Source organism: Cyprinodon tularosa, unplaced genomic scaffold (assembly GCF_016077235.1).
Source record: "Cyprinodon tularosa strain WSP-4 unplaced genomic scaffold, ASM1607723v1 ctg507, whole genome shotgun sequence".
Taxonomy (NCBI): domain Eukaryota; kingdom Metazoa; phylum Chordata; class Actinopteri; order Cyprinodontiformes; family Cyprinodontidae; genus Cyprinodon; species Cyprinodon tularosa.
Genome location: NW_024039238.1, coordinates 446269 through 470087, shown reverse-complemented (window position 1 = coordinate 470087; position 23819 = coordinate 446269). Strand labels below are relative to the sequence as shown.

The 23819-nt window shown below is 41.2% G+C and overlaps 1 protein-coding gene across 6 annotated transcripts in view; it reads left to right on the top strand.

The window, feature by feature from the left end:
* zanl (zonadhesin, like) overlaps nt 1-23819 on the top strand; it is a 54522-nt gene that overhangs the window by 5650 nt on the left and 25053 nt on the right. Inside the window, exons 6-39 of one of the 6 annotated variants that reach the window (XM_038303172.1) lie at nt 790-942; nt 1147-1311; nt 1405-1505; nt 1803-1881; nt 2002-2835; nt 2945-3138; nt 3233-3374; nt 3528-3772; nt 5518-5666; nt 5843-5971; nt 6266-6404; nt 6657-6798; nt 8796-8992; nt 9285-9420; nt 10197-10390; nt 10516-10657; nt 10819-11063; nt 11406-11554; nt 11730-11858; nt 12138-12276; nt 12482-12623; nt 12932-13128; nt 13355-13490; nt 14240-14433; nt 14558-14699; nt 14861-15105; nt 16142-16290; nt 16507-16635; nt 16859-16997; nt 17169-17310; nt 18263-18459; nt 18594-18732; nt 18870-18986; nt 21899-22023. In XM_038303172.1, coding sequence (XP_038159100.1) covers nt 790-942; nt 1147-1311; nt 1405-1505; nt 1803-1881; nt 2002-2835; nt 2945-3138; nt 3233-3374; nt 3528-3772; nt 5518-5666; nt 5843-5971; nt 6266-6404; nt 6657-6798; nt 8796-8992; nt 9285-9420; nt 10197-10390; nt 10516-10657; nt 10819-11063; nt 11406-11554; nt 11730-11858; nt 12138-12276; nt 12482-12623; nt 12932-13128; nt 13355-13490; nt 14240-14433; nt 14558-14699; nt 14861-15105; nt 16142-16290; nt 16507-16635; nt 16859-16997; nt 17169-17310; nt 18263-18459; nt 18594-18732; nt 18870-18986; nt 21899-22023 — 5996 coding nt within the window. The remainder of the gene's footprint in view (nt 1-789; nt 943-1146; nt 1312-1404; nt 1506-1802; nt 1882-2001; nt 2836-2944; nt 3139-3232; nt 3375-3527; nt 3773-5517; nt 5667-5842; nt 5972-6265; nt 6405-6656; nt 6799-8795; nt 8993-9284; nt 9421-10196; nt 10391-10515; nt 10658-10818; nt 11064-11405; nt 11555-11729; nt 11859-12137; nt 12277-12481; nt 12624-12931; nt 13129-13354; nt 13491-14239; nt 14434-14557; nt 14700-14860; nt 15106-16141; nt 16291-16506; nt 16636-16858; nt 16998-17168; nt 17311-18262; nt 18460-18593; nt 18733-18869; nt 18987-21898; nt 22024-23819) is intronic. The other 5 variants (XM_038303173.1, XM_038303175.1, XM_038303176.1 and 2 more) reach the window with 5 other exon arrangements.

Below are 23819 nucleotides of genomic sequence, written 5' to 3'. Positions count from 1 at the left end.
AATATCGCGACACTAATTGGCCCAACACCTTTATTCATACCCTTATTCATAACCATTGCTGGTATTCACACTGTAAAACTCTAGTTACCTTAGAAAAGTGTGACATTTAATTTAAAGTTTAGTTTCTACAAGTACGCCTTTAAGGCAGCTATATAATTACGTTTTCCTCTGGGATAAATACTAGTGTTGCACCGATACCAGTATCGAAGCGGGGCCCCGATCCAGCATTAAAATGGTGGTATTGGTATCGGCGAGTACCAACAAATAGGGCACTGATACCATTTTGAGAGCCAAAAGTTGATTCCACTATTGTCACCCATTCCAGAGAGTGCGAAACAGGACAGACAGCAAGAAGAATGAGCTCTGGCAGTTTTCTCTTGCTGCACATTTACACTTTGTTTATTTATGTTTCCAGTGAGCCTCGATAGATTATGATTTACCAGCAGCGAATCAGACGCATTTGGCTAAGTTACAGTTTTTGAGCAATGTTGACAGACCATAAGAGCTGTGCACGACATTCTGTTCATGTTTCATTTTTGCAAACCCATTGCTAAAACGTCATCCTATGAGTTCACATTGATCTGACAACTTCCTACCACTTTCACTTTACTTGCATGTGTGGACTCAAATATTTGCAGTCTTAAATCATTTTGTATCTAATGTATTTAAAATGAGGATAAACAACCAACAAGACATAAGCAGTATCCCTTACCATGAAAAGGAAAAGGCAGAGGATTATTCCACGACAGGCACTACTCTGTTTCTAATTTCTATTGGTTTTCTTTACAGCTTGTGAATCTAGCTGTGATTTTGACACCATTGGTGAACTGTGTGGGTGGACAGTCCACACCGAAAATCCTGAGCTATTTGGTTTTGATCAGTGGAGTGGACAAACAGACACAGACGGCACTGGACCTGATGATGACTTCTCTAAACCTGGGTGTAAGTAAAACTGTGGTTTAGGCTACTGCTCATAGAGGGCCAAGAGTTGAGCATTTATGAAACCCTGATAAACCCTTCATACTAAGAATATTATTAGTGTTGATTAGTCTGAAAATATAGATGACTTTACGATGTAAACTGAATGTGAAAGTTCCCCAAAAATGGCTGTAAATTTTGACCACTTGTTTGTACTTATGTACATAGTTGGAAGTTACATGCTGATGGATTCTTCCGAAGCTGTGGAAGGAGAAAGCTCTCAAATCAGAAGTCCTGCGATTCCATCCCCCTCAGGATGTTTGGAACTCAGCTTTTATTACTACCTGTATGGTACCAGCACCAAAATGGAGATCAGTGTCCACACCATAACAGGTAAGGGGTTGGATTTATGTTATGGCATAAAAATTACTGCACATTTTTACCATAATAACCTTTGTTTGAGTTTTTGTTTATATTTGACATTAGCAGGTGGAGGCCTTGGACCTTCTTTCTTCAGTGTTAAAGGAAACCAGGGTATGGGCTGGAAGCCTGCAGAGGTCCGCGCCATTGGAACCGCTGAAACTCAGGTAAAATCATGGCACTGATATGATTAATGTTTACAAATATGTATTAACAGTTGTTTAAATCAGTCTGCGAGTTTTAAAAAGTTTGATCACTAACTGGTACTTATGTGGTTTTTGTCCCTCCATTCCAAACCTTACCTAAATGTCCTATGAAATGGCATTGCGCCTCACATGTTATTGTCAATAGCACCAAACTGTAAATTTCATGTAGATTACATATATATATGGATGAGAAACCCGTTGGGAGTGTTTTTCAAAGTCTAAGTTATGTCAGAAACATTTATTTCAATTTCTTTTCAGTTTGCAATTGTCGGAACCTTTGGTGAAACCATGGAGACAGATATTGCTGTTGATGCCGTCTGTATCAAGACCTGCACCGGTAAGAAACTGGTCAGATGGAGACATGACTACATCTTTACCCACCAGGAGACAAACTAAGCATAGCAATTATTTTTTCAACAACTTATGGTTTTGTTGTTTTTTTTCTCCTTCCCTATAGCTGAGTCAACAACACCAAAACCTTCTTCTCCTACACCAACTACACCTAAGCCACCAACTGGAGGGCCAACCACACCTAAGCCACCAACTGCAGGGCCAACCACACCTAAACCACCAACCCCTGGACCAAGTACTCCTAGACCACCTACTGGAGGGCCAACTACACCTAAACCACCAACCCCAGGGCCCAGTACACCTAGACCACCTACTGGAGGGCCAACAACACCTAAACCACCAACCCCAGGGCCCAGTACACCTAGACCACCTACTGCAGGGCCAACTACACCTAAACCACCAACCGCAGGGCCAACTACACCTAAACCACCAACCCCTGGACCAAGTACACCTAGACCACCTACTGCAGGGCCAACTACACCTAAACCACCAACCGCAGGGCCAACTACACCTAAACCACCAACCCCTGGACCAAGTACACCTAGACCACCTACCGGAGGGCCAACTACACCTAAACCACCAACCCCTGGACCAAGTACACCTAGACCACCTACTGCAGGGCCAACTACACCTAAACCACCAACTCCAGGGCCAAGTACACCTAGACCACCTACCGCAGGACCAACTACACCTAAACCACCAACTCCAGGGCCAAGTACACCTAAGCCACCGACCCCTGGACCAAGTACACCTAAACCACCAACCCCAGGGCCAAGTACACCTAGACCACCTACTGGAGGGCCAAGTACACCTAAACCACCAACCCCAGGGCCAAGTACACCTAGACCACCTACTGCAGGGCCAAGTACACCTAAACCACCAACCCAAGGGCCAAGTACACCTAGACCGCCAACACCTGGACCAACTACCCCTAAACCAAGTAAAATGCATTTTTAACTATTTCAAGTTTTTTTTTTAAACATAATCTATTTAACACATATGCGATCCAATAACACTCTTTGTCATTCTCTTTTGTATTCACTGAACAGAACCCTGTCCACCAGATGCGGATTATATTGAATGTGGTCCAGCTTGCATCCCTACATGTCAGGAACCTTCCACCAACTGCTCTGGGTCCTGCATCAGTGGTTGCTTCTGTAAACCTGGATATGTCTTCAAGGGGCGGCGGTGTGTGCCTCTAGATCAATGTGGCTGTTTGGATGATGGCAATAACTATTATGAGGTCAGGTGGCATTTTATGAGAATACATTAGCAAGCTAGTACTGCAGTCTTTAAGGCATATCCAGTTAATAATCCTTTATTTTATCTTATTTCAGCCTGGTGAGACAGTATCAGGAGATGGATGTACAAAGCATTGCCGCTGTTTGGGGAACTACACTTTTGAATGCGTTGATAATTCCTGTGATCCCACCGAAGAGTGTCGAGAGGTCAATGGTGTTTCTGGTTGTTATCCTAAAGGTAATGTCTCAGATTTAGGGATTTTGATATCGATTTGGCCCTTTATAATATCAGTCATTTTCATGATCTTCTACATATGTAACAGTTTGTTTGTTAGATAAAGCATTTTTAAGAATCTTTAGATATGTAGTTTGTCATTGTTCTTCCTCTTAGGTTCATCAACATGCATAGCATCTGGAGATCCTCACTACACAACCTTTGACAAACGCAAATACAACTTCATGGGCAACTGCAGCTACCTGATGTCTGCACCCTGCAATCATACAAGCCTGCCATACTTTGAGGTCCATGCAGACAATGAAAACCGACATAACACACCCACCATCTCCTACCTCAAGGCTGTTCATGTACATGTGTTCATGACGAAGATCTCAATTCTCAAAGGTGGCACAGTGCAGGTATGAAGTGTTGGAGAAAATAACACTTGTCAAAAACTCATTGCAACTTACTTCACCCCTTTACCAAAGCCAAGATAATGGTTTAAGTCTGACGTCTTTTTAAATCCTGGACCTTCAAATTGATGAAGAGACAAAGCAAGCACCTTCTAGTAGAGTCCTTTAAAGAACAGCAGTATGTGGTCATTAGGAGTTTCTGCCCTTGAAAGCAAATTCCAGAAACTGCCTGTGGTCTGGATGTAATGCTCGATTTAAAAAAAAGTCGGTGGGATCAATCTTTGCATATCAATTGCCTGGGCTGTCAGAAACTGCAGAGATTAAGAAACTGTCTCAGTATCACTATCCTGATTTTGTACATGTAAAGGTAGTTGGGCGACAGTGGCATCTGATTCAGGAGTTTGCCCAGCAATCAAAGGGTCATGGCTTCAAACCCCAGTTCAAATGTGGGAAAAACACATCCCCCATATTGCCTATTGATGGTTGTCAGAGGGCCCAGTGGTGTCTGTCTACAGCAGCCTCGTCTCTGTCAGTGAGCCCATGTGCAGCCGTGGCTACAATATACAGTAGTAGCCATTAAAAATGTCCTCACTTTCCTAGATGGGCCCTTGGCTAGTCCCCTACAATTCCTTTTTAAACAACTAAAATATTCTTTCTCTCAGGATTTGTGAACATTAAGATGTAAAGAGAAACATCATCTCCTGGTCAGACCCTGTAATTCAGGGAAAGGCTGGAGTCAGAGTAAAAAATATGCATCCCCATGAGAAGGCCAGTGGCTGAAAGTTGGAGGGGATTTTGCTGACATTCGACAGGCTTTTGACTGGGAAGGGCCATTTTGAATGGCTGCTTCTCTAGCTTGCCACCATGTCTGTGTGTGAATGGGTGAATGACTTAATGTAGTGCAAAACACTTTGGTCAAGTCTTTGACTTTTAAAAATTGCTATATAAGTACAGACCATTTGCCATCTTGTTTTAAAAAGGTAAAATTATGTTGATGATGAGATAAAGCCTAACCCCCTTCTTTGGAATAACAAAGTAATGGCTATACCAATATTGTTTATTTCCGAAGAGGGAACCATGAAGCCTGTATCTTTTGCCAGAAACGTTTGTTACTGCTTCTATAGTGGTAATTATAACCAAGAGAAAAAAAAGGGTGGTTTCATCCAGAACTACTGGTGGTAACTCACAGAAGTGGCCTTGAGTACCCCCCTATGAAGGTCTGCACTCACAGACAGGGACTGCATACTGTCAGCATACTGCCCATAGAATGTGAACAACGGGTCGTTCCAAAAGGATGTTAGCTTTGAGACAGCCCCGAAACACTGGCTAGCTTATAACCTTAGCTGGTTTCCATAGAAGATAAGTTCTAAGGATCAAAATGGTTTCTAACCAGGAGGAACCTGTAACTACAGCACTGTAACTAAAATACCCTTTAAGGTATTCTGCAATTCTTAGATATTGCTTAGGTCCAACACAGCTATATCAAGTTGCTTGATTACCTCCTTCGATGAAGCAAAGTTCTCAATAGTCATGCCAAGAACCTTATTATTTGATTCAGTGTTTGACAGCAGAGACATTTTCAAAAAGTGCAGGACATTGGCCTTCAAGGAGTCTGACAAATACTAGAGAGATTTTTTTCTCCAAGTTTTAAACCTCGTTTTTAAGAAATTGGAGAAGTGGTGATTTATTAACAATATTTTTGTTTGAAATTATCTTGATTCATTTTTTCCACACCTGCTTTTTCCATATAGGTGAATGGGACCAATGTTAACCTTCCAGTGAGTCCAGCCCCTGGCGTCTCCGTTTTCAAGTCAGGAAAACATTATACTGTGTCCACAAACTTTGGCTTGACTGTTCGCTACGATGGAAACCACTTCATGGACATTAAAGTGATCAAGGAGTGAGTGACGGCTTTACGTGATATTGATTTGTGTTCCTCCACTAAATTAACTGTTGACCCTTTATGGTTAAACTCTCAAATTCATGTAGTCAAAAGAGCAAAGATCTCTGAGTGAATTCTTTCACTGGTTTACACTTCTTTATGATGTTTAAGTGAATATTTTCTGTTAACTGCAGCTATGAGGATATACTGTGTGGACTGTGTGGAGATTATAACGGAAATACCAAAGATGACTTCCGGAAACCAGATGGAGCCTTGGCAAGCAATGCAAATGATTTTGGCCACAGCTGGAACACTGATCCAGAGTGAGTATTGAACGAATGCAACAATCCAGGAAAACCAAGAGAAAATGTATTTCTTCAAGTTAATTTCCTCATTATTTTCTATCCTAAATGATTTTCCCTCCATGCATCATTTTCAAAACAATACAGAGAAAATTTCCTCTGGTGCAGCAGTTGTTTAAGGTTTTTCTTTTGTAATCAAACAACAGTTTTGTTATCCAATTAATTCTGTTCATTTTGATTCAGTACAAGTTACTTGATTTAGCATCTTCTATTGGCATAAGAATGCTAAACAATGAACCTGACTTGTGTTGACAGGTGCAATAAGAAACCTAACAATACCATTCCTGGATGTACTATAGAAGAGGAAGTGCTTTATGAGAGTTCTGGATACTGTGGTATCCTGCTGGACAAAGACGGTCCCTTCGCTGCCTGCCACCCTAAAGTCAGCCCAAATGTAGGTGGTGACTAGTAGGAGCTTTTTATCTGTCTAACAGCTTTTCATTTATTTATAAATACAAAGTAAAAATCACTGCTTATAAAACCCATGTAAAACCATATCATGTGTCGAATTAGGAAATCTTCATTTTTAAGCAGAAGTGACTAGTAAACACTGATTGGTTGTTTCTGCTTTCTGGGAGAGACTTTGACGTTAGATCAGAGACACCATTCAGCGTAGTAACTAAGAAAATAAATTCTATGTTTTCAGAATTACTTCAGGGACTGTTTGTTTGACCTATGTGAACTGGGTGGAGCCAGACCCATTCTGTGTGAAGCTATTGAGGCCTACGTCAATGAGTGCCAGGACCGTGGGGTTAACATCAGACCCTGGAGAAATAATACTTTCTGCCGTGAGTATTGGCTTTTTGCAATGAGATGAAAGTTAAAATGAAGGCTGTTATGGTTTATAATAGTGAGTTAAATGCCCAGGAAAGGTGGCAGCCCCCTTCCCTAGGCTGCCACCTTTTCGTGGTGGATGAGTTTGAGTTTCCCAATGGCCCTAGGAGTTATGATGTCAGGGGCTTTATGCATCTAGTAGGGTCACCCAAGGCAGACAGGTCTTAGGTGAGGGCTCAGAGAAAGAGCAGCCCAAAGTCCCCTTATGATGAGTACAACAAATGGATGTAGTGTTCCATCTCCTTGATGTGGGTCACCAGGGCCCCACCCTGGAGCCAGGCCCGAAGGTAGGGCTGGCTGCCTAGTGCCTGGTGGCCAGGCTTTTACTCAGGGTGCCTGGTCGGGAACAGCCCAAAACAGGAAACATGGGTCTCCTTTCCAATGGACTCACCACCTGTCAGAGAGGCTAAATGGATCGGATGCATTGTGTAATAGGTTGCAATCAAGGGTGTGTCAACAATGAGTGGTGACGTTGCTTGAGGACCCAGAGGCAGAGACGAGTGAAGCAGAGATGAGTTTTGACAGATTTAATTGAAGAACACAGGTAACAGAGGCAGCAATCCAGAAATTCAATGTGATTCAATCCAATTAAAATGTTAAACAAATCAAAAAACATTTAGACATCAGGGGAAAACAAGCATGAGGAGCCAGGGAGAGACGAGCTGAGAAGACAACTACAGCAACGACAAGGAACCAGCACTGAGTGACTGCAGAGGTGAAATATTTAAGGGGAACAGAACAAAGGATAGACTGACGAGCTGATTAAGGAGCAGATGTGGGTGGAACTGGCAAGAAGGAATCCAAGGGGAAAGAAAACAACCACAAGGGGGCAACAGAGAGTAACTAAAGAATGCTCGAATATAATAGAAAATAAATCAAAGAACAAAACAGAACAGCTGATAACAGAAAACTGAAAACTCAGAGTCATAACAAATGGGAAGAACCATAACAGGGTGTGGACCTTGCCATTCTGATCCTCGGCTGAAGAAGCATACTCCTTGGACATGGAATGTCACCTCTGTGCTGAGGAAGGAGTCTGAGCTAGTGTGCGAAGTTGAGAGGTTCCAGGTAAAGATAGTCTGACTTACCTCAATGCAATGCTCTGGCTCTGGAACCAGTCTTCCTGAGAGCGGCTGGACATTCTTGCACTATGGAGTTGGGAGGCGCCAAGCAGGAGTGGGCTGCCCCTCATCTTGGTGCCATCGGGGTTCACCCCAGTGAAGAGAGGGTGGCCGCCCTCCGCATACGTGTGGGGGGACAGGTTCTGACTGTAGTTTGTGCTTATGCGCTAAGCAGCAGTTCATATTACCCACCCTTTTTTGAGTCTGCCCATGTTGGCAATAACATTGAGCCTTGGAAAGGCATGGTTGGAAGGAATGGCCCAATCTGAACTCGAGTGGTGGTTTGTTGTTGGACTTCTTTGCTCTTCATGGATTGTCCATAACGAACACCATGTTCAAGCATAACGGTGTCCATTCATGCACTTGGCACAAGGACACCCTAGCCATAGTTTAATGATCGACTTTGTTGTTATTTTATCTGATCCGGGGCCAAATGTCTTGGACACTCGGTCAAGAGAGGGGCTCTCCCTTAGAGATAAGGTGAGGAGCTTAGTCATCTGGGAAGGACCGCTGCTCCTCCATGCCAAGAGGAGCCAGATGAGCTGAGGTGGCTCGACACTGGATAAGCAAAAGAGTATGGATTGATGGAGTTAAATGAGTGATTTTAAAAAAATCCTTCATACAAAATCGACTTTACCAAAGCCTCTCGTAACTGATTTTTACTGTTAGAGACTTTTTAAAGGTTTATAATACTCGCTTAGAGATGATTATAACATCTAAATACTGGTACTAGTCTAGAAAGTACCCTGATGGTTAATATAAGATGTCTAATGCATGTCTGCCTCTATCTGGGTTGTATAATTGACTCTTACCTGTTTTGTTATATCTAGCACTGAACTGCACCACCAACAGCCATTTTGAGCCCTGTGCTGACCCCTGTCAAGAGACCTGCTCTGGAAAACCTCCCTCCTGTGGTGGACCATGCTCTGAGGGGTGTGTTTGCGATCCTGGTTACGTCCTAAGTGCTGGCAAATGTGTCCCGAAGAATACCTGTGGCTGCACTCACAGCAATGGCCAGTATTACGAGGTACAGAGAGCTGGGCATGAATGGCCCAACTGGCAATCCATTGGAGTATACCTTGCTTATGTTTGATGACTACGTTTTATTCAGAGCCATATCCAAAGATAAATGTTTAACTTTTAACCTGAAGATCAAGTTTTAATTAATTGCTTGACTGATCAGTTGATGAATTTGCATTAATGCGCTCTGTAGGTTTTGCAAGTAGAGATCATTCCTACTGAATAACAAAGGTTCAAAGAAAAACTGGCTAAAACAATCCTATTGTCTTAGATTCTAAAGGATCTTTTGTTCTTTTCAGCCTGGAGAGGAGTTTTATTTGGAGGACTGTAAGCTGAAATGTAGGTGCAATTCACCCTTTGTCACATGTGAAGCCTCTGAGTGTCCTCCAACGCAAGACTGCAAAGTCCAGGATGGAGAATTAGGCTGCTATCCTAGTAAGTTTACGCCCTCTAAGTGCTGACAAACTTTTAATGTAATCCTTGCCTTGCATTGACTATTTTGTGGCTGCAGTGGAGATGCCTCAAGAATCTGAAATCAATGTGCACACTCACATTATCAATGGCACGGTGTGGATAGAGTTACAGGCGTAGCAGAACGATTCAGGAAAAAGAAAGTTTGACTTTTCCTATTTCACCCATGAAATCCCGATAGTTTAGGCTCTGGAAAGGAAAGATTAATCTTAATTTCAGAATTAAAAACAGGTCACCATCTTAAGCTACCTTCCCTGGGGTAAACAAAATGGCAAAACCAAAACACGAGGAATGACAGGGGCTGCTTGAGAATGGCAAAGGATATTGATGCATACAGATAATAAATCTTGTCAAGAAATCCCAGAGTGTGTCTGAACCCAGTTCAACTTTTGTCTTAAAAGCATTGCATCCACAGGCAGAGGCATAGTTGGGCCGGATTGTCCGCAGTGGCGCATGAGTGGCTCTTTGCAGTAGGTCCGCACTGGGTCAGGTCTGCAAACCACACCGTAGGTGGTGTGAGCCTGGCTTAAAATATAACGCTGGAAAACATTGTTAGCCGTCCATGTAAGAAAAGATTGAGAATGTATTTGAGAAAAAAACTACGAAAAACTGGTCTTTGGACTGGATGTAATGAGAATACTACCAACCATCATTAAACCAACAACTATTCAAAAACATTTCCATTTTTACAACCCATTTCCAAATGTCTTCAGCTTCTATTTTCTTTATCCTGTGAACAGAAGTATGTCCACCGAATGCAGAGTACATCCACTGTGGTCCATCCTGTATCCCATCGTGTCAGGAACCTTCCACCAACTGCTCTGGACCCTGCGTCAGTGGTTGCTTCTGTAAACCTGGATATGTCTTCAAGGGAAAGCTCTGTGTTCCACTAGATAAATGTGGCTGTTATGATGATGGCAATAACTATTATGAGGTAAGGTGGCATTTTATGTTACAATTATTTTGAAAAGGAATAGACATATGTCAATGAACAGCAAGTTAGTGCTGGAATCTTTAAGGTGAGTCCTTTTACTGATTTCCTGTTCTATCTTATTTCAGCCTGGTGAGATAGTATCAGGAGATGGATGTTCAAAGCTTTGCCGCTGTCTGGGGAACTACACTTTTGACTGCGTTGATAACTCCTGTGATCCCACCGAAGAGTGTCGAGAGGTCAATGGTGTTTCTAGCTGCTATCCTAAAGGTAATGATGTCTTCTTGAGCCTCAGATTTGAGAATTTTCAGCAACTGTTTAGCTCTTTATGACATAAGTCATTCTAAGGCACAGTTAGAACAAATGGTTTGTTATATAAATCACTCAAAAGAAGCTTCAGATGAACAGTTTATTGATTCTCTTCCTCTTAGATTCATCAACATGCATAGCATCTGGAGATCCTCACTACACAACCTTTGACAAACGCAAATACAACTTCATGGGCAACTGCAGCTACCTGATGTCTGCACCCTGCAATCACACAAGCCTGCCATACTTTGAGGTCCATGCAGACAATGAAAACCGACATAACAGACCCACCATCTCCTACCTCAAGGCGGTTCATGTACATGTGTTCATGACGAAGATCTCAATTCTCAAAGGTGGCACTGTGCAGGTAAGAAGTCCTGAATACTCAACAGAGTCTCATTTTAACTCACTATGTCCCTTTACTAAGATAAAAGTAACTGTCTATAGCAGGGGTCTTTAGAGCTTTTCAGTCCTGAACGCCCAAATTAATAGAGAGACAGAGCAGGGACCCTTTATCAACACTTTGCTAAATGGCACAATGAGACACTTGCTGACCATATCTCTTTACAGTGAGAGTGCAACTGTTGAAAATGCAAATTATATACTCTGTAATCATCCTTATCTTGTTTAAATTAAGAAGCAGTGGGCTCTGAGATGGTATTTGCAATCATCTTGATTAATGTTTTCCACACCTGCTTTTTCCATACAGGTAAATGGGACCAACGTTAACCTTCCAGTGAGTCCAGCTCCTGGCGTCTCCGTTTTCAAGTCAGGAAAACATTATACTGTGTCCACAACCTTTGGCTTGACTGTTCGCTACGATGGAAACCACTTCATGGACATTAAAGTGATCAAGGAGTGAGTGACGGCTTTACATAATATTACTTTGTGATCTTCTACTAAATGTAGAAAAGTCTCAAATTCTTGGACAATATTTGACATTGTGGCAAAAGCACAAAGATCTTTGAGTGAATTGTTTCACTGGTTTACACTTCTATATGATGTTTAAGTGGATATTTTCTGTTAACTGCAGCTATGAGGATATACTGTGTGGACTGTGTGGAGATTATAACGGAAATACCAAAGATGACTTCCGGAAACCAGATGGAGCCTTGGCAAGCAATCCAAATGATTTTGGCGACAGCTGGAACACAGATCCAGAGTGAGTATTGAAAAAATGTAAAGATCCAGGAAAACTAAGAGAAACGTGTTTCTTCAAAGGGAAAATTTCTTACCTTCTTTATATTTTGTCTTTTAGCCAGAAGTCACAAATGAACCACAACACCACAAAGTTTTGCTTATGCAGTCAAACTGTTTTAAAATTTAAGCTCAGGGCTGTTTAGTTGATTTCTTCTGAGTTTGATTCAATGCAAGTTACTTGATTTAGAATCTACAATTGGCATAATGAAAGCTAAACAATGAGCCCAACTTGTGTTGACAGGTGCAATAAGAAACCTAACATTACCGTTCCTGGATGTACTGCAGAAGAGGAAGTGCTTTATGAGAGTTCTGGATACTGTGGTATCCTGCTGGACAAAGACGGACCGTTTGCTGCCTGCCACCCCAAAGTCAACCCAAATGTATGTAGTAAATGTTGGAGCTAAGTTAGTCATTATTGATAACCCCACGTAAAACCATATCATGTGTCGAATTAGGAAATCTTCATTGTTAAGCAGTGACTAGTAAACACTGATTGGTTGTTTCTGCTTTCTGGGACAGACTTTAACGTAAGATCAGGGACACCATTCAGCGTAGTAACTCAGAAACTGAATTCTATCTTTTCAGAATCACTTCAAGGACTGTTTGTTTGACCTATGTGAACTGGATGGAGCCAGACCCATTCTGTGTGAAGCTATTGAGGCCTACGTCAATGAGTGCCAGGACCGTGGGGTTAACGTCAGACCCTGGAGAAATAATACTTTCTGCCGTGAGTATTGGCTCTTTGCGATGAGATGAAAGTTAGAATGAAGGCTGTGAGGGATTATAATGGTCAGTTAAATGACTGACTTTACAAAAATCATTCATACAAAATCGACTTTACCAAAGCCTCTAGTAACTGATGAATACTGTTAGAGACTTTTTAAAAAGTTTAAAATACTTGCTTAGAGATGATTATAACATCTTAATACTGATACTAGTCTAGAAAGTACCCTGATGGTTAATATAAGATGTCTAATACATGTCTGCCTCTATCTGAGTTGTATAATTGACTCTTCCCTGTTTTGTTATATCTAGCACTGAACTGCACCTCCAACAGCCATTTTGAGCCCTGTGCTGACCCCTGTCAAGAGACCTGCTCTGGAAAACCTCCCTCCTGTGGTGGACCATGCTCTGAGGGGTGTGTGTGCGATCCTGGTTACGTCCTAAGTGCTGGAAAATGTGTCCCGAAGAATACCTGTGGCTGCACACACAGCAATGGCCAGTATTACGAGGTACAGAGAGCTGGGCATGAATGGCCCAACTGGAAATCCATTGGAGTATACCCTACTTATGTCTGACGTCTCTACTTTAATGAGAGCCATGACCACAGACAAATGCTTAACTTTTATTAATGTGCTTTGTAATTTTTGCAAGTGGAGTACATATTCGTACTGAATTAACAACAGGATTAAACATTCCAACTGTCTTAGACTTTCATTGATCTTTTCCTCTTTTCAGCCTGGAGAGGAGTTTTATTCAGAGAACTGTAAGCTGAAATGCAGGTGCGATTCACCCAATGTCACCTGTGTGGCCTCTGAGTGTGCTCCAACCCATGAGTGCAAAGTCCAGGATGGAGAATTAGGCTGCTATCCTAGTAAGTTTACCCATTCTGAGATATGGCAGTTTCAATTTAAGGCCAAAGAATCTGGGAAAGATTCTTAGTCATCAATGACATGATGTAAAATGTAAAAACTAAGAAAAAGAACTAAATATTAGACTTTTGTTGTTGAAAACATGGGCTATACAGTGGACGGTGGGTTGTTGCCAGATGAGTCTGGGTTTGATTCCCATTGCGGGATCTTTCTGCATGGCGTGTGGATGGTCTTCCCCTGCCTGTCCTCCTACAGTCCAAGAAATGTTAAAAAGCTTGAGCATTGTTAGCCCCTGTTTTGCTTCTGTTTTGCTTGTTTATTTTTGGCTTGTTTCTGAGAAGTGTGATACAGTAAAGAAGCGATTTTTCAGTTCTTTCACAAAGCTACTAAAATTTGATAAAGTCTGACCTCCATCTCATGTGATTTGAACACAATGTACCGACTTGTGCAGAATCCTTTCCTGCTGATGTTAACTTCGTAACCAGATGTATAATTTTAGATACATTGGACGCGTCAATTGATTCAATTGTTTTGTATTTTCTTTAAATCAAAATTATCACTTTTATTCTGGACTCCTCCAGGAGAACTGTTGGGGTATTACTTTTTTAAAATAATCATTTTGGTCAAAAATGACCTTTAAATATATAATTTGTAATGAAGTCTCTACAAACTACTATGAAAAACCCAATGTTTCCATTACTTACTGCCCCTTCCCAAATGTCTTCTTCTGTTTTCTTTCTTCTGTGAACAGAACCCTGTCCACCAAATGCAGAGTTTATTGAATGCGGACCATCCTGTATCCCATCGTGTCAGGAACCTTCCACCAACTGCTCTGGACCCTGCATCAGTGGTTGCTTCTGTAAACCTGGATATGTCTTCAAGGGAAAGCGTTGTGTTCCACTAGATAAATGTGGCTGTTTGGATGATGGCAATAACTATTATGAGGTAAGGTGACATTTTATGTTACATTTATTTTAAAAGGAATAGAAATATGTCAATGAACAGCAAGTTAGTTCTGGAATCTTTAAGGTGAGTCCTTTTACTGATTTCTTGTTCCATCTTATTTCAGCCTGGCGAGATAGTATCAGGAGATGGATGTTCAAAGTTTTGCCGCTGTTTGGGGAACTACACTTTTGACTGCGTTGATAACTCCTGTGATCCCACCGAAGAGTGTCGAGAGGTCAATGGTGTTTCTAGCTGCTATCCTAAAGGTAATGATGTCTTGGTGAGCCTCAGATTTGAGAATTTTCAGCAACTGTTTAGTTCCTAAAGACATAAGTCATTCTGAGGCACAGTTGGAACAAACGGTTTGTATCTAAAGCACTCAAAAGAAGCTTCAGATGAACAGTTTATTGATTCTTCTTCCTCTTAGATTCATCAACATGCATAGCATCTGGAGATCCTCACTACACAACCTTTGACAAACGCAAATACAACTTCATGGGCAACTGCAGCTACCTGATGTCTGCACCCTGCAATCACACAAGCCTACCATACTTTGAGGTCCATGCAGACAATGAAAACCGTTATAACAGACCCACCATCTCCTACCTCAAGGCGGTTCACGTACATGTGTTCATGACGAAGATCTCAATTCTCAAAGGTGGCACTGTGCAGGTATGAAAGTGTTGGAAAAACAAAATAGTAATTCACCGAAGTGTTGAGTCAATAGTTAAGAGAGTGTCACTGCATCCCTTAACAAAACCGAGGCGATTGCTTAAATCAGGGTCTCCTAGGTTGTCAATACCCCATCCAGAAGTTGTTGGAGAGCTTGATCAAGGACGTTCTTGCTATTTTTGCCAAATGAGATTATGGGGTACTCATCAGCTCTGCTTTACCAGTTGCCTAGACTGATATTTGGGTGGTATTAGAGCTTTGTGCTGTGTCAGGCACAAAGCCTGGTACTTTGCAGCATAGAAGTTGACCTAATCTTACAAGGCAGTGGTCACTTTGGCATTTTGGTTTTCTCCTTCTGGGACGTAAACAAATTGCACAGCTTAGATGTAAAGATCACAGGCCCACACGTACCTTCGTTATGGTGAACCCAGATAAGCAGCCAGGAATGGATACATGACTGAAAAACTGACCAGTCCAGCTTTGTTGGCACCGTCAAGGTCAACATAGTTCTACTGCCTGTATCCGGGCACTGTTGTGCATAGGGATAATATTTCTTTCCAGGAGGATGTTAGCTTTGAGACAAAGTCCGGAAACATAGTCGTCATCCTGTTTCTGCTAACTTGCTCACATATTCTATGCGGCCTACCCTGGAATGCCAACCTCGTTGGAAGCTGGCGAAGAGTGGTCATTTGACTCAGAGATCTAGGGTCTTGTTGCTAATCAGCAGGCAGCTGAGGCTACCTCCAACAATAAAACTTAAGCTAGTTCACTAGTGAATTTAAAGCTAATAAGCAGTAGCTAGAAAGCTTGGTTGTGAAATGTGTGCTCTCAGTGGGGTGAAGAGGGTAATAATTTAGTAATAAGGATAATGACAGACAGGTATGTGATGCTGACAGGGGGCTCTGGTTTAAGAAATTAAGGAAGTTGTTATTTAGTGACAATATTTTGTTTGCAATCATCTTGATTGATGTTTTTCACTGGTTTTTCTGTGAATTCATCTCGATTCATTTTTTCCACACCTGCTTTTTCCATACAGGTAAATGGGACCAATGTTAACCTTCCAGTGAGTCCAGTCCCTGGCGTCTCCGTCTTCAAGTCAGGAAAATATTATACCGTGTCCACAACCTTTGGCTTGACTGTTCGTTACGATGGAAACCACTTCATGGACATTAAAGTGATCAAGGAGTAAGTGACAACTTTACGTGATATTCATCAGTGATATATTTTAATCGTTTCTATTGTACAGAATCCTACCTGATGGTGGGTTTTTGGCATAAATTAATTGGAAATTGTTTATGGCGCAAACGCCACATTCCTGGATCTCATCAGACATTCTGGCAATTTTTACAACAGTTTACACTTCTATACGATGTTTAAGTGAATATTTTCTGTTAACTGCAGCTATGAGGATATACTGTGTGGACTGTGTGGAGATTATAACGGAAATACCAAAGATGACTTCCGGAAACCAGATGGAGCCTTGGCAAGCAATCCAAATGAGTTTGGCCACAGCTGGAACACAGATCCAGAGTGAGTATTGAACAAATGCAAAGATCCAGGGAAACATGTTTCTGGAAGTTAATTTTCTGTCATTTTCCTTTTAAATCTAATATGAAAACAAACGAAAAAACCTGCAGGGTTTCTCCTTATTTGATTAAACTTATTACACAAACAGTGCTATCCAGTTAAGGTGATTTTATTTATGAAGTTCAATTGGCAAAATGAAAGCTAAACAATGGACCTTTTTTGACAGGTGTAATAAGACACCCAACACTACCATCCCTGGATGTGATCAAGAAGAGCAGGAGCTTTATGAGGGTTCTGGATACTGTGGTATCCTGCTGGACAAAGACGGACCGTTCGCTGCCTGCCACCCCAAAGTCAACCCAAATGTATGTGGTGATTAGTAGGAGTTTAGTTAGTCATTAGTCATAAAATCCACGTAAAACAAATATAATGTAACTATAAATGTAATGTATATGATTGTTTCCGCTTTCTGGGACAGACTTTAACGTAAGATCAGGGACACCATTCAGCGCAGTAACTCAATTCTATGTTTTCAGAATCACTTCAAGGACTGTTTGTTTGACCTATGTGAACTGGAAGGAGCCAGACCCATTCTGTGTGAAGCTATTGAGGCCTACGTCAATGAGTGCCAGGACCGTGGGGTTAACATCGGACCCTGGAGGAATGACACTTTCTGCCGTGAGTATTGGCTCTTTGCGATGAAAGTTACAAAGAAGGCTGTCAGTTAAATGACTGAATTGATTTTCTAAAAAAGTTAAAATCAATCCACTGGACTTTGTTTCCAAGTTTGAAAACGTTTCTCTTCCATCCAGGAAGCTTTTTCAATCCAAAATGTCAGAAATAGCTTTTAGTTCCAGGTTTTATCCAGCAGCCCAACAAAGCGTGGTTTCAGTTTAGAAAACATGCAAATAGAAACGGATGAAGGGGTCCCCCCCTTTGGAATGGGGGTCGTTTGGCTTCTTTGTTAGCCTGTCTATGTCTCTGAAAGGGGAGTCGTTAAAGAGAATTGTTGGCCTGGCTAAATAGGCGAGGTCTTCTGTTACCCTGTAAAGGGGTGGGGGTACCGAAGATAGCAGGAAAGAATAAAGTCAGGGGGTGGGTTCAGATTTCAGCTTTCAAAAACCTATAATTCAGCAATTTAGTTGATTCCTTCCCGCTATCATCACAACCCCAACCCCATTACAGAGGAACAGCAGACTTTGCCCATCATTTCATGGGCATTACGCTGCCGTGCGTTAAGCATAAGTTCTGGGCTCGTTATGAATTCTCTATGTTTACGCCAAAAATGGAAAAAAATCCATAGAAAGTTCAGTGTCTGCCATCGTTTTAGGAGATTCTGGGACGTCAGGTACACGCTGGATAAATCAGCAAGCTGTGACAGGGTCATAAAGAGCTTTCATTTCATCTGAATTTTTGAAATATACGCAAAATATAATTATGAAAAAATTTTAACACAGAGCTACTTAACCAAATGCTGCTAGCTATAAAACACTAGCTGTGATTTGTATTGTAACGTCTAAAGATGAATACTTGTCAAGAAAGTATCTTCATGTTTCTTATGAGATCTGTACTGCATTTCTAATCTTGTTTGGGCCCCATCACTGACATTTGCTGGATTTCCCATTTCTAGCACTAAATTGCCCGTCCAACAGCCATTTTGAGCCCTGTGCTGACCCCTGTCCAGAGACCTGCTCTGGAAAACCTCCCTCCTGTGGTGGACCATGCTCTGAGGGGTGTGTGTGCGATCCTGGTTACGTCCTAAGTGCTGGCAAATGTGTCCCGAAAAATACCTGTGGCTGTACTCACACCAATGGCCAGTATTACGAGGTACATAAATGTGTAACTTCTAATTTAAAGCTAATGTATCAATATAATAATCATTTGATTTTATCTGCTTCTATACATTTTGCATATTAAAGAAGTAGAAAAGTTGATTTTCCAGAATGTTTTCTTCATTTTAGCCTGAAGAGGAGTTTTATTTGGACGACTGTAAGCTGAAGTGCAGGTGCGATTCACCCAATGTCACCTGCGTGGCCTCTGAGTGTCCTCCAAAGCACGAGTGCAAAGTCCAGGATGGAGAATTAGGCTGCTATCCTTCTAGTAAGTGTTGAATACAGCACATATGTCACTAATTTGTAGGTCATGTGAGGGACTGCAGCGTCTATCCTCTTAATGCTTTACTAATCAGTTCTTTGAGCTTTGAATGTGTTTTAAGGTTTTTTGTTGTTCTTGTTCAGGCTTCCAGGACTGCGTTGTTTCAGGGGATCCTCACTACAATACGTTTGACAAGAAGTACTACAGCTTTATGGGAACCTGCACTTACACACTGGCCAGAACGTGCAAGAACAACACAGGTATGCGCCGCGCGAAAAAGCCGTGTTTATGGCTAATTAAACTTTGCAGCAATTCCTGAAAACTTTCAGTAGCTGAAGTTCATGCTTTTTTCATGAAAAGCTCTCTGATGATCGTTAGTTTTCCCACATGAAATTTCCAATGAAAATCATTGCTAAGTGGCTAAGAATTAGCATCTATGCAAAACATTACTGTATTATAAAAAACTATATTTGTTAAACACCTAATATTAATTGTTGTTCTAAGGTCACACCACATGGTGAAACCTTACGAAACTCAAACCGTGTCAGAAGCTGAGAGAAAGTAACAAACCTGCTAGCTGCTGTGCATGTGCTCTCCTGTATGATGCAACTTCCTGTCCTTGGAGTTCTGTTAAAATAAAAGACCTAAGGCGGTGATCATTTACAGAAGCATATTGTATTCACCGAAGAAAAAATATCAGACAGGTTATCTCATAATTACGAGATCAGTATCTCGTAATTATGAGATAAGCTGTCTGATTTTTTTTTTTTTTTTTTTGGTGAATGCATTACGCTTCTGTAAATATTTTAAGGAAACGCCACATGACATTTCATGAGATGGAAATCATAAAACTAAATGTGTATGAAAATTAATTCAATTCAATTCCATTCAGTTTATTTATATAGCGCCAAATTCACAACACATGTCATCTCAAGGCACTTTACAGTTCAACCAGATCATACAGTCAAATTGATACAAAGTTTTCTATCTAAGGAAAACCAGTTGATTGCATTGACTCATTGACTCAAATACAATCCCCCACACTAAGCATGCTTGTAGCGACAGTGGAGAGGAAAAACTCCCTTTTAACAGGAAGAAACCTCCAGCAGAACCAGGCTCAGTGTGAGCGGCCATCTGCCGAGGCCGACTGGGGTTCAAGGAGACAGAAGCAGACATAGAAAAAGCAGCTGTAAAAGGCGGCCCCGTCCAGGAAACACACAGCCAGGCAGACGAGCTCCAAGGCAGCTCCCATGCCAGAGGACGAAGAGAGCACATCCAGCCAGTCACGGTCAGAGAAACAGGACCACACTGGAAAACAGGCCGATCTCCAACATCTATAAACAAGGGTGTTGATGGAAGCAGCACAGCTGATGTTTCTTTCCAGGATGACGTCACAGCCAAACAGGAACAGACGAGGCAAAGCTACTCTGAGGAAAAGCAGAGAGAGCAGAAGGTTAGAGATTGAACTAACAGATTCTGCAGAATAGGAGAACAGAGAGAGAATGAAGCAGAATGATGAAATGGGGGTCCCTATGTCCTCCAGCAGTCTAAGCCTATAGCAGCATAACTATAGAGATATAGCTCAGGATAACCTGAGCCACTCTAACTAGAAGCTTTATCAAAAATGAAAGTTTTAAGCTTAGCCTTAAAAGTAGACAGGGTGTCTGCCTCACGGACTAAAACTGGTAGTTGGTTCCACAGGAGAGGAGCCTGAGAACTAAAAGATCTGCCTCCCATTCTACTTTTAGAAGTTCTAGGAACCACTAGTAAACCTGCAGATTGAGAGCGAAGTGCTCTGTTAGGAACATAAGGAACAATCAGATCTCTGATATCAGATGGAGCTTGGCCATTTAAGGCTTTATATGTGAGAAGGAGGATTTTAAATTCTATTCTGGATTTAACAGGAAGCCAATGAAGAGAAGCCAGGATAGGCGAGATATGATCTCTCTTTTTCATTTTCATTAGAACTCTGGCTGCAGCATTTTGGATCAGCTGAAGGCTTTTAACTACAGTTTGTGGACTTCCTGATAGTAAAGAATTATACTAGTCCAGGCTTGAAGTAACAAATGCATGGACTAGTTTCTCAGCATCACCCCTGGACAGGAGATTGCTCATTTTTGCAATATTCCTCAGATGAAAGAAGGAAATTCTAGAAACCTCTTTGATCTGGGATTTAAATGACAGGTCCTGATCAAAAATAACACCAAGATTTTTTACTTTATTATCTGAAATCAGTTTAATCCCATCCAAATGAAGTGACTGGCTAATCAGTTTCTTTTTCAGAGACTCTGGTCCAAAGACTATAACTTCTGTTTTATCTGCATTCAGAAGCAGAAAGTTAAGAGTCATCCAGGTTTTTATGTCTTCAAGACATGCCTGTAATCTATGTAATGGGTTAGCTTCATCTGGATTATAGACAGATATAGCTGGGTATCATCAGCATAACAGTGGAAATTAATCCCATGCTGTCTAATAACTCTACCAATTGGGAACATGTATAAAGTAAAGAGAATTGGTCCTAGCACTGATCCCTGTGGTACTCCACAGGTAACCTTTGAGCGTGTTGAAGATCTATCATTAACATGAACAAACTGAATTCGATCGAACTTGGAAACAAAGTCCAGTGGATAGATTTTTTCAACTTTTTTGGAATTCAGATTGATCTGCTTACCATCTTTGATTGAATGCATGTCTTCATCATGTGGAAGAACTTCTGCTTTTACGAGCTGAAAATAAAAAAGCTCCCCCTCTAATCTGTAAAATTATGATTTTAATAGAAAGGGCAATCTTTAAATGTTAAAGAATGAAACTGGGTTATGTCATATAAGTCATTGTAAAGATTTTTTAGAGAAGAGTCGCGGATGAAGGACATTCAAACCACATAGTATTCTTAAAATAACTGAAAAACAATTCCAAGTGTTTTATTATAAATTCATGGTGAGTTTCTATGGAACATGTTTTAAATATATAGAATATTTTTCATGCATTTGAATCTTTTTTAAATTCCAAAAAATGCAGCTGGACAAAAAGATAAAGTGTATATATGAAGTCACTAAAAATAATTTCTTAGCAACAAAATGTACATGTGATAAAATGAATCAAATAGTGAACAGATCTAGAGGAAATAGAACCAAGTTGAGTAGGTTATTATGTGGCTTTGGTGTCGGTGCAGGTCCTTGGTTCTCTGTGGAGGCAAAGAATGAGGAGCGGGGTGCGCCGGGCGTGTCCTACCTGAGGAAGCTCTACGTCACGGTGGATGGAATCACCGTCACCCTGATGAAGGCCAGGAGAACTCTGGTCAGTATAAATACTACTTTCATTTACATCCTGGGAATATGAACAAACCAACATATGAATAACAGACATTTCTGCCTTAAACATGTATATAAATGTACTCAATGTCTCAAAAGTTAGAAAATGTCTATTTAAAAAACGTCAGCCTGAACACCTAAATTCATCCAATCATATATCAACGGTCATCTGTCAATCAAATGTTTTCGGTCATAGCATCTTGATTCATGTGTCGCAGCTAACATACGCAACGGTTGAAATCAGAATCCTTTCCTTTCCCATTGAGTTGCGTCCCAGTGTTCACGGGGATGGACGTCTGTGTCTTCGGCAGGCGTAGAGCTAACAGAACTGGCAGCGTTGCGAGGCAAGGGCTCAAACATGGACGGCTGGAAGCCTTCTACACCAAACCAAGCTTCTGCCGCCCTCTTCCACAACATCTTCGTCCCCGCTTTCCTCCTCTAAATAAAAAATGGATGACGGAGGAGACTCATCCACGACCTCCGACACTAAACTCTCCTCCTCTTGCATGTTTCCTCTGTCCATAGCGTTCCTTGACAGCGTCGTTTCTAAGTCACCAATTTAGTGCTAGCAGGTTCCCAATGGAATTTCCCATTGGGAACCTGCTAGCACTAAGTTGCTAACTGGTTAGCAAGATGCTTCCCACAAACCGGCCACAACTAAATTTGCTTGCAAACCTTCCACCACAACAATCCCGCCCCCTTGATAATCGACCAATCACATTCACTTTATTCACTCGTGTAAAGTCGGGCACCACTCGGGAGAATTCGGAAATGCAACGGTTGGAACGGCCGCTTCCCTGCGACTTAAAAGGTTTCATCCAGTTAAATAATAAAGTTCGCTAAGAACATTTCAGTGTTATAATGTTCTGCTGTTTTAAAGGGTGTTGCTGTTCATTCTTTAGCAGAGCCTCTGGTATTTGCGAAGCGCGGCACGGATCCAGAGTTTGGTCCAGATTATTTCTACTGTTCAGTGGATCCAAGGATCCAAAATAAACTTTCTGTGGTTCTGTTAGTATAAATATACACAGATAAACTCCTTCAGTTCTCCTAAATGCAGAGGTGTCAAAAATATTCATGTTGATTCCTCCAGTATAAATCCTACTGTTTAAAACACTTTTATAGAAGTTAGAGGATCAACTTCAGATTTTTACTCCAGTGAAAGTGTAAAAGTACCATTTTTAAAACTAATTGAAGTATAAAAGCACCAGAGATGGCAAAAGTACTCACTTTCCGTACTTGAGTAAAAGTACAGATACTTGTGTTAAAAAATACTCTGGTAAAAGTGGAAGTACTGATTAAACTTCTTTACTCAAGTAAAAGTAACAAAGTACAGGCTTGTAAATTTACTTAAAGTATAAAAGTAAAAGTAGAAACCACTTTTTTCATGCCGTTGCCTACATTTTAAATGGATGTCTGCCAATAGGACTAGATCTCCGTTGTGTTCATTTTCAATCATCTCGTCGTCCATGCTACTATGCTAACGCCACCGCCACCAAGCTGCAATGATTTGCCGCCAATGAATACAGCCGAATCTGTCGATTCATCTTGTAGTGGTGCGTCAAATGCAACGTAGATTCCCATCCAATTAGATTGAATTTGGTATTGATGACGTGAAAAATAATAACGGTAACTCCATTGAAATGATTCAAAACTAAAGTAACGAGCCAATTTTTTAAAATGTAAGGAGTAGAAAGTACAGATATTTGTGTAAAAATGTAAGGAGTAGAAGTAAAAAGTCACCATAAAAATAAGTAGTAAAGTAAAAATATCAGAAAAATCTGC